Genomic DNA, 10,272 nt, shown 5'->3' with positions numbered 1-10,272 from the left:
TCAGTCGACAATAAACAAATCTTGAACAAAAAAATGTATAAATATATTAGCCTAGATGGTGCAAAAGATGACACGTGTAGGCCTGTATATTTGCACAATAAAAAAACGGTATTACAGCTGCATAACTGTATTGCAGCACACCAATAGAAACCGCTGTAAACAGGCAAATGATTGGGAAATATAAGTGGTAAACTTTCCGACCTCCCACTTGTGGCGTGACGTTGACAGAGGGATGGTGCTTTAAATATGTAAGAGACTCATACTGTAACACTTCAACTCGGAGCAAAATTCACATGCAGACTCGAATGAAATCATCAGAAATCAAAAGGTACAAACTTGCGTCTTACTAAAAAAGCAACAACTTCATGAATCATTGTGCTCGTCTTTTGCAGAGATAAATAATACAGATTTGGAGTCTTGCACTGTGCCTAATTGTTTTGAGATGAATTAATGTCGTTTTTTGCAAGTTGCCTAATGGAAGACATAATAGCGACTAAAGTGGCTTTCAACATGAATCCCACGAACTAATAAAGCGCTCCAACATCCACACAGCAAACGGCGGAACACGTTGTGTTGAGGCGACACCGGTGTCAGCGTGAGGAGTATTCAAGGAAGCCACCGGGAATACAACTTTTATCATGAGCGGAACCAAACAAACCAAACCAAAGTAAGTATCACTCTGTTGGTCGGCTACATACATAGGCAGGCTACTAGGTGAATGACAGTTCTTTTCACACTTACTATCATGTTATTGTAATCTCGATCTCGGAGTTGGGGCGTCCCGATTGACACGAACGCTGTTTTGACACCCCATGGTAAAGAACAGCTTAACAAGCCTTATGTCCAGGCAAATCTGTGGAATTTTGACAGATGGACCCCTTAATGTGCGTAGCTATGTAGGTGTAGTAGACATCGTGTATGCTACCTACTTTCTGTATGTAGGCTACTCACTTTTGTTTTGTTTGTGTAGGCTACTGTATGCTGAGGCATGAGGTAGGCTACACAAGTAGTGATAATCACGTGGAATAACGGAGTCTCAGTGCACGCATGTAAATCCCTGTAAAAGTCAGTCTGATCATTTAAAATATTTAAATACAAAATACTTTGCAAATAGTTTGGTGTTATACTTTGCAAATACTTTGGTGTTGAATTTACTTCCAAAAGGACATTATAAAACGAGAAAGACAAGTAGCCTATGTGCTTCCAGTGAAGGAATCTTGCTCTGTGTTTAATTTGAATACAACCAACACATTAGTAGCCCTGTGCATTTAGCCTACTAGGCTATGTCAAAAGCACTTTATAAAGACCATATATAATTGATAGACATGCATGTATAATAGGGCCACTCAGATAGTGCCCTGATTTTTCTCTCAGCCAGACCATTAGATTGGGGTGTTTGCAAATGACCTAAATTGGACCATATCAACCAGTGTACTCATCCATTTTTAATGTGGTCAGCCCCAAATGTAATGTGGTCTGCGTAAAGGTGGTTTTAGCTTGAGTCTCCATGCATGCATTTGACTCACCTTCGTAGGCTATTATTTTGTGAGCAGACGGTGAGTCACTACATGCAGAGTTAATAATGCAGACATGTACTAAGTGTTCATATTAGATAATTAGATTAAGGTAACCTAATTGGCAAAACATCATTGATAATTTGTACTTGATATTGTAAGGGTTGTGGGCTTAGCTAAGTTGCTTGATGGGATGAGTTGTCTAAGTAAGTGTGGAATGCAAAGCAGACACATTTGCTCAAGCCTTTGCTTGCTGTCCAGCTAATGTAAACAATGTTTCTGCAGAGCCTCGCTGCAGGGCGGTTAAAGCCCTGCTATTTCAGAGATTGCTCCATAGGTGGCAATGGAGCTGGTCAGAGGCAGTCGAAGGGGAAAACGAGGTCCTTTTCAGACTGGGTATTTGGGGGGGTTGTTTGGTTGTGTTTGGATCTATGATACCATCAACCATGCTCACACTCACACACACAGGTATACTACATGTAAAATGGGATGAAACCAGACTAGTGTGTACAGTACTGATGGATTTGTTTAGTGAATGGTGTTGTTTGAGTACATGTGTATATTGGAGATCCATGCTGTCTGGAGCGCTCTAATCAACCCTGAGATCTAACATACAGTACAGTGTACTATCCAGCTGCACGATTCAGCTGCATATCTGCCCCAGACATGCGTGACCAACTCAGGTATGAATTGCATTTCAAAAAATGCATTCATTTAAAAAGCTGTCAGAACCTGTTACACGAGTGTGCTGCATGTCGACAGCATAGTTCTGCTAGCGGGGACGTCACCAGAGGATGAGATTCTCTGTTCGCACAATGTCAGCAGGAGCTTGGTCCAGCACAGGGGGATTGGAGCGGGACAGAGCTCTTATCTCTGCCAGTGGCACACCACAGAGGGCAGATTTACCCCTGATAGCACTCTCTCTGGGGGGCAAGCGGCTTTATCAGGGGAACATGCTTCATCCATCCTGTTTTTGTTTACAGTGGAGTTTGTATTTACACAGGCTGTAAACAAGCAGTTGCAATTCACGTCGGAGGGGAGATGGAAAGGGAAATTGCTTTCCGGCACGAGTTCCCCCTCAGTTATGGACAAGACAGGCAGAAAAAACTCTACTTCTTATTCATTTGAATTTTTAACCTTCTTTTGGCTATCATCATCTGTACATGTTGTAACAGTAGGGTGTCTAGGTGAATCTTTACAGCTCACAGGGAACACTTTGTATTTGTTCCTCCTCACTGTATGGTGTTGGTCACACCTCCTAAGGAAGTAATGACCTTTGGTCCCTATTTCTAAAGGGCAAATGGTCACTGTCTAATTCCTACCCACATCCACCCTCCCACGCATGCACACACACACACACACACACACACACACACACACCACACCACACCACACCACACACACACACACACACACACTCACACACACACACACTCACACTCAAGTCTGTTATGTACAGGTTCTGAGTGCCTCTCTGGAGTGATCAAACACAGGCGATGACGCACATGAGGCTGTTACACCCCAAATAGTGCATGGGAAGGATGGTTTTAACTGATGCCATAGGGCAGAAATGTATACTGTAGGGCCATGTGAAGTCGCTGAAGAGTTAATTGCGCGTGACTGAGGGGAGGGGATAGATGGGCAGGTAAATTACTGACTTTTGAGACAGTTAATTGCAGCGTGACCAAGGGAGAGTTCCACCCCACCCCCCTCCACCCCCACCAACCAATGTCCAAGACTTCATGATTATATACCTTTGCGTGAATGTATGCCATCACTTAATCTATGTACAGAGAGATGTGTGAATATATATTAAACTAATTAGGGCCATCTTTAATTGCCATTTAGATAGATAGATACTTTATTGATCTATGTATGTATTTATGTAAATTTCTGCAAGTAGGTTACATGTGTAGAGCAATGATGTTTACTACCTGTAGTCAGTGTTGTCAAAGGGGCCTCTGCAACGGAAATGAGTTATTTACTCTGAGTGTGAGTGAATGTTTGAGTGTGTGTGTCTGAGTGTGTGCCACACATGTAAGTAAAGCAGAGCTAATCCTTAAAGGGCAGATGATTAGGAGATAACCACATGACCACGTGATGCTCAGCCTGTTGCTGAATTGAGGGGAGTGGGGTGTGTGTTTATGGGGAGGGTGGCGTGAGGTGGGGTTGGGGCGTTTTCCAGTATTAACGACCAGATGGTAAGGGCTGCTCATATATTTGTGTGTGTGTGTGTGTGTGTGTGCTTATGTGAATGTGTGTGTTAGTATGCATGTGTATGTGTATTTGTGTGTGTGTGTGTGTGTGTGTGTGTGCGGGGGGGCTGGGGGGACTGTGTGTGTGTTTGCCTATGTGTGCGTGTGCTTGGGTGTGCATGCATACACAAACCACCAGTTGCCTGCGCATGCCCCGTTGCGCAAACCCCGTGCGCGTCCCTGGCCCTGGCCAAGGGGATTTGCGCGTAGTAGCCACACCGGCCGTCTCCGCTCAGCCTCCTTGCCATCAGACTCGATTAGACCTGAACCGAGGCGGCACGGCCTCTCCTGTCACCCATGGGCGGATTACCTCTCCCTCTGTCGCTCGTCCGCCGCCAGCCCGCCACACAGTCCCCTCAAGGGCACCGGCTCCCTCAGAGCTAGGGCTACCTCCACCACACCTCCACCTGAAACTTCCCCTCAGCGCCTTCGTTGGGGTTGAGGGGGGTTGTGTGTTTGTTTGTTTTTTTGGGGGTGGGGGGAACATATTGTCCCCCCAACCTGACGAGACCTGGGGTGAAACAGAATGGCCGCCCCCACGGCCAGCACCCACATGCTGTCGGTGCCGGAGCCTCGACGCTACGGCTCCACGCTGTCGCTGGAAGAGAAGTGTCAGCAGTCTTTCTTTCTCTTCTACTACTACAGGATGGAGGACGAGGCCGTGCTGGACCGCGGGGCGTCCTTCATCAAGCACGTCTGCGATGATGAGGAAGTCGAAGGTAAGGCACTCATCTTTACCTTTGTTTATCTTGTTGGTTTGTTTGTTGATCTGTGTTGTGAAGTGTGTTTTTCTAGTGTGTTTGTATGTGTGTAAATTGCTCTTATGTTCATCTTTTGAAGCCAGTGATTAGTCAAGAGGTATGGATTCCAGAATAAATTCCATAGTTTGGAACTCTGTTATCTACAGTATTGTTGAGTTTGTGTATGTCGGTGAGATATAGGCCATAGGAACCATGTGACACTCTGTTTACGTCTCTAATCTTCTCACGGTCTACTTGGAAAGGAAGTAGGAGAGTGATGACACAGCCCAAAGGTTCGTGTGACAGAGATACCGCCAGGTTACATTGTCTGTCCCCCCTGTTTAGAAGATCAGAGGTTGCTTCAGAAGTCGTTGTGTGCACAGAACATTGGAACAGCCCTAACAGCATCTCCCAAGTCATTCTGAGTAATTCGGTCACACCCCCCATGGCTCAGGCTTTGGTGTGGTGAGAGGCTTCACCCAGTTTACCCTCTATGTTTGGAGTATTAAGTGAGGGCATTGACGGAGTGTTTTTTTTCCCCGTTTGTGTCTGGAAGCTTCAGAGGCCATTTTGCTTTGCCCTCACCTCAGGTTGAACCCATACAGGCCTCGCACTTCCTGTGAGTTACGGGACGGAGAGTTGCAGGTTGAAAAAGCTCAATCTTGGTGGAGACCTCCCATTGTTCTAGGGAGGGCGCAGGCTTAATACAAAGCACATTCAAGCATGCTCATGTAAGCGTATACACACACACACACACACACACTCAAACACATGCAGGAACACAGCTCACTCACTTACTCAGTCAATTACTAAGCCACTCACTTGTGTGCAAGCACAGACACACAGACACACAGACACACAGACACACAGACACACAGACACACAGACACACAGACACACAGACAATCAGAAACAGACACACACACACACACACAGACACCCACACACACACATACATGCACACACTCTGTGTTTACACACAGGATTAGTTCTGACACAGTGGTATACAGTATAAGCCATGTGGTTCTTCTTAGATAGTTCCAGACTGGGAAGCTTATGTTTCACTGACTACTGTGTTGTTTCCTCACATTCACTATGCTAGTGTGAACTACTCAGCCACTGTCAACAGATGAGTTACTTTGTTATCACTGGCTGTTCACTGGCAGTTCACTGGCAACGCTGGGAAAAGCTTCAGTTCACTGGCAAAGGGAGTTCACTGGCAATGCTGGGAAAGGCTTCAGTTTACTGGCAAAGGGAGTTCACTGTCAAAGCTCTGAAAGGCTTCAGTAAAATGCGTTCCTCCCAAGAGGATATCGATTAGCATATTAAATATTTGAAACCTTAAATGACAATCTTTTTTTTTTTTAATTTTAGAATTTGTTTTTATTTATCAGCCACAGTAATGTTTTACCTTTTGATAATTCATCTGAGATTACACATTGCGTTACTTTAAGCCTTCTCCTTCGCCCCCGATTGCTCGCCATAGATTACCATACCCTGCATTTGAAATAATGGAAGTGCATGTGCAGTGCATGGCTACAACTAGCGCTACCAAATGAAGTAAAGCAGCCTTCAATAGACAGAACAAACCTCGTCAAATTGAATTATGGAGACACACAATTCCCCATCCATGCTATGCATGCGCCACACAAGAAAGGCAGAACTAGCGGCCTCGCACCAGCGCTCAGAAGGGGGGGGGGTGTAATGGTGATTACGAGCCAGTGGCCCTGAGATGAGGTGGGCCCCTTATCCCTGTGTGGCATTAGAATGCTGGGGAGCACAGGCAGGCGCATTTGCCACCCTCAATGTCCACCCGCAGGGGCTGTTGCTGCGGTAACTGGAGGTAGGAGATGTGGCAGTCAGAGAGGCTCCAAGGCCCAAACTGGAGCCGGGTGGGGGAGTGGGGATTCCCGCTGGTGAACAGAGTGTGCTCTGATGTAGGACCCCCCCCCCACACACACACACCCACACCCTTCTGTTTCTCTCTCAGGAAGGCTCAAAGAAAGTAACCCCCGCCGTGGAATAGCACAGGAAGTATGGGACAAAAGCTGCTGCTGGCAGCGTGGAGTTCCTCTCTTTCTTTCTTCTACTGTTACTCTCTTCCCTCTCTCCTTGCTCTCTATCCTTCTCTCTTCTTTTTGTTTCCCCACTCTCCTGTTCTCTCTCTCTTTCCTCCTCCTCTCTCTCTCCCTCTCTCTCTCTCTCTCCCCTCTGATCTCTCTCTCTCTCCCTCTGTCTCTGTGGTAATGATTAGTATCTTTACCGTTTGCCAGCAGAGGATTTGTTACCATGCCCACTGAGAGAGTGGCCTTTTGAGAGTGGCTTCATTAGTGTGAGATGGCCCGGCCACAGCGGCCTTCTCCCGGCATCCTTACAGGACTCATACCCCTCTCCACAACGGTTCTTCGTCATGGTAACGGTGCTTGTGTGAGATGACGACCGCAGCGTAGGGCTATCCGTGCTGACAGACTGTTTTTAGCTTTTCTTGGGCCAAAACACCCAAAGTTGGATGGAGTTGTTTGCGTTCTTGTTTTGAGGAAGGAAAAGTTATGTGTGTTGACATCTTAAGGATGACATTGTTGTAGCGTGTATGTGTGGTCACTGACCAGCATGAGCCATTATTTTGGATTTCACAGACCAAAAGATATCTCTTTGTTTTCCACAACTTTCCAGAATGCCTTATTAGACATGCCATAGTATGAGCAATGCAGGTTGTGTCTGAAAACACCTGACTGGGGTTATTGGGTTCATTGAAGTCTAATACTTCTACATTTGCACCATCTTCTGTCCTCCTCTATTATATAAGCATTATTTTATTCTTTATTCATTATTTTTTCTTTAACTTTTTTTTCTGTGTTGCATTGCCACACATAATAATGTTTTTTTTTTCTCCTTCAGACTTTGCTTCCTTATAGTTTTCTGCTCCAGTGCTGGTGCAGGTCCTTACAGTCAGTGAGAGCAGCATTGTGGGAATATTTCCAGGATTCCAATTGCATGTTGAGCCGTGTCAGCTTGGCTGTGTAGCAAACATAGCAACAGAGCGCCAGCACAGCTCCTCAGGAGTCTGAGTGGAGCACTGAGTGTGAGCGTGTAATTGGCTATGACACTTACAGTGTGGGCTGAGAATGGAGACCATTTAAGGCAACCTGTTTCTTTTTCTTTTTTTTGTAATGATGATGAATGGGAAGCCTGATAGCGTTGGCAGAGGAGATGGCTATGGATGAAGCTGTCCAAGACAGAGAGCAGAGCCTACAGTACTCCTCTCCAAGTTAGCTAGCTTTCAGTTGTCCCCGAGTGTACTAGACTGGATCGAGTCATATTTGTCGTGCCCAATGTGTTAGGATAAAGGATAAAGCATCATCCTTAAGAGCATGTTCCATGGGGGTACCGCAAGGTTCCATCTTGGGTCCGCTTTTGTTCAGCACATACATCAACGATCTCCCATCGGTATGTGACGGTGTGGAGATATTGATGTATGCTGATAACACAGTCCTGTTTACACATGGCAAAGAGCCAGGACAAGTTGCCCTCAAATTGACACAAACACTTACTAAAGTCACAAAGTGGCTGAACAATCTTTGTCTCACATTAAATACTGATAAAACTGTCACCATGTTCTTTCGAAATAGATTTAAACAAAGTACTATTCCAAACATATACAGTACGCAGATGGGAAAAAGTTAAAAAATGTTGATGAGTTTAAATACCTGGGAGTGACTTTAGACTCTACACTCACTTTTAAAAACACATTAAAAAGATGGGGAATACAGTGAAGTACCGGTATAGCATAGCTAATTTCGGACACGTTCGTAATTCATTTACTGTTGATGCTGCTAATGTCTCACTTACATTACTGTATGTCAAGCTGGTCCTAGGCTAACAGGACTGCCTTGAAATCCATTACTTTACAAACAAGCTCTGAAAATACTACACAAAAGATCAATTCAGTACCACCACTGTGCCATACTGGGCAAGTATAACATGCTTAGCCTTGAAAACCTCATACTATATTCTGACATGCGCCTAATACATAAAATAATTCACAATGCTGCTCCACCACCTCTGAAAAAATGTGTCCCTGCTCTGAACAAATAGGCAGAGCCAGCAGATCCATTACTAGGGCAGATTGTAGCCTCTCAAATCAGAGCACTGCATGTGTAACACTCTCCCCAGTAATCTAAAAAGTGTTACAGATTTCCATTCTTTTTTATTTTTAATTGAGTGTGTGTGTGTGTGTGTGTTCCTATTTAATGTTATCCTATTTTATTCTTCTTACCTGCCCAGGGACTGCAGATGGAAATTAGCTTTTAGCTATAATTGGTACAAGCCATCTTTTTACTCCACGTAATTAATTAACCTTGTACATGGTCCCTGTCTTAAATAAACCAATAAACTAAACTAACTAAACTTAACTACAGTGGAGATGCAGAAGGAGAGAAAGAGAGTGAGAGAGATGAAATAGAAAGAGGTATATAGATAGAGAAATAGATACATAGATGAGGAGAAAGAGAGGAGGGAAGTGTGTGTGTGTGAGAGAGAGAGATAGAAAGGGATGAAAGCAAGAGAGTAAGAGGTGTAAGAGAGAGGTGACATAGGTGAAGAAACACATCTTGTGTTGGTGGTTCCCTCACTCCATCGTTTGTCATGAGCCTGTGGATTGACAGGTCGTGTGAGTGTAGCACAAGACTGCTCATGTGAGAGAGGGCTGTCTGTCAGGAACTTCGCACGTGACTCGCTCACATCCACAACTCTGTGTGCCCCCCTGTGAATAACACACTTCATGTAATGTGCATCAGACCGCTGTTTAAACTGAGGACAAGAGCTGGAGTGTGATCGGACAGACTGTTGTCCTTTGTCTTTCGACCCTCGGTCATATCCTCATGTGTTGCATTTGGTTAGAGGGTGCAGACAAGCTAACAAGGCTATGCAGACAGCTTTCTCTTCTAAGACCCACTCCTGACTGCAACATGACCCGGTCGTTTGAACCAAAGAAAACCAAAGAAGTTTTCCCCCTGACATCACACTGTCAGGAGAGTTTTGGAATATTTTACAGATTTTAAAGAAGCCCTATGCAAGTCTGGTTATTCCTTCGCTGTTTCTGGGTTTTCGCCTGATTTGGGCTCGCATTTTTCACGACATAGCTCCCCCTGCAGCTTTGGTAGCAAGTGACTGCTATGCTAAACCCCCACTAGCTAGCAAGCTAGTCATCAAGAAATCAAGCTAAACACATACAGGGCTCACAATAAAACGGTCGAGCAAACACATTGTTCAAGAGACTATCAAGTTCACCCAAGGGTAGGCTACTTACAATTTCAACAGCAACAAAGTCAAGTCGGAGTCCGTTTTGCAGTCTTCTTAGAAACTACAATCTGACTACATTTTCGAGGCCTTCCACAGAGTCACATCCGGATTTCTTCGGTCCGGGACCAGAAAGTTGCATATTCGTTTTTTTCGCGGAGAAGCACTAGGGGGAGACGAAGCAGACACCAAACGACCCAAAAAGTGTTGTAGAACCATCAGAACGACTCTCAACCTGCATAATTAAGGTCATTTTTGCTAAAATTGTTGCATAGGGCTTCTTTAAATGTTGTGATGGTTCCCTCCCCAATTCAGCCCACGTCATCATGTCCTTTCTCCACTTGGCCCTACAGTATCTGTAGAATGGAAGGGTGTTTAGACCCACTAGGTCCAAGGTTCTGGCCTTTCTTTTACCTTTGATTCATGGTTTATTCCCATCAATACCGGTAATAAATGTACTGTATT

General features: G+C 44.9%; 1 protein-coding gene across 3 annotated transcripts in view; it reads left to right on the top strand.

Moving 5' to 3' along the window:
• Positions 1–231: 231 nt before the first annotated feature.
• slc4a4a (solute carrier family 4 member 4a) overlaps positions 232–10,272 on the top strand; it is a 58,927-nt gene continuing 48,886 nt past the window's right edge. For all 3 annotated transcript variants that reach the window (XM_042100929.1, XM_042100928.1, XM_042100927.1), the window contains exons 1-3: positions 232–328; positions 553–667; positions 4,415–4,488. In XM_042100929.1, the coding sequence (XP_041956863.1) occupies positions 639–667; positions 4,415–4,488 (103 nt within the window). In that variant the 5' untranslated portion in view covers positions 232–328; positions 553–638. The remainder of the gene's footprint in view (positions 329–552; positions 668–4,414; positions 4,489–10,272) is intronic.

This window comes from Alosa sapidissima, chromosome 8 (genome assembly GCF_018492685.1).
Source record: "Alosa sapidissima isolate fAloSap1 chromosome 8, fAloSap1.pri, whole genome shotgun sequence".
NCBI classification, from domain to species: Eukaryota; Metazoa; Chordata; class Actinopteri; order Clupeiformes; family Clupeidae; genus Alosa; species Alosa sapidissima.
Note: the sequence above shows the minus strand (reverse complement) of the source record. Positions and strands in the feature narration are given on the sequence as shown.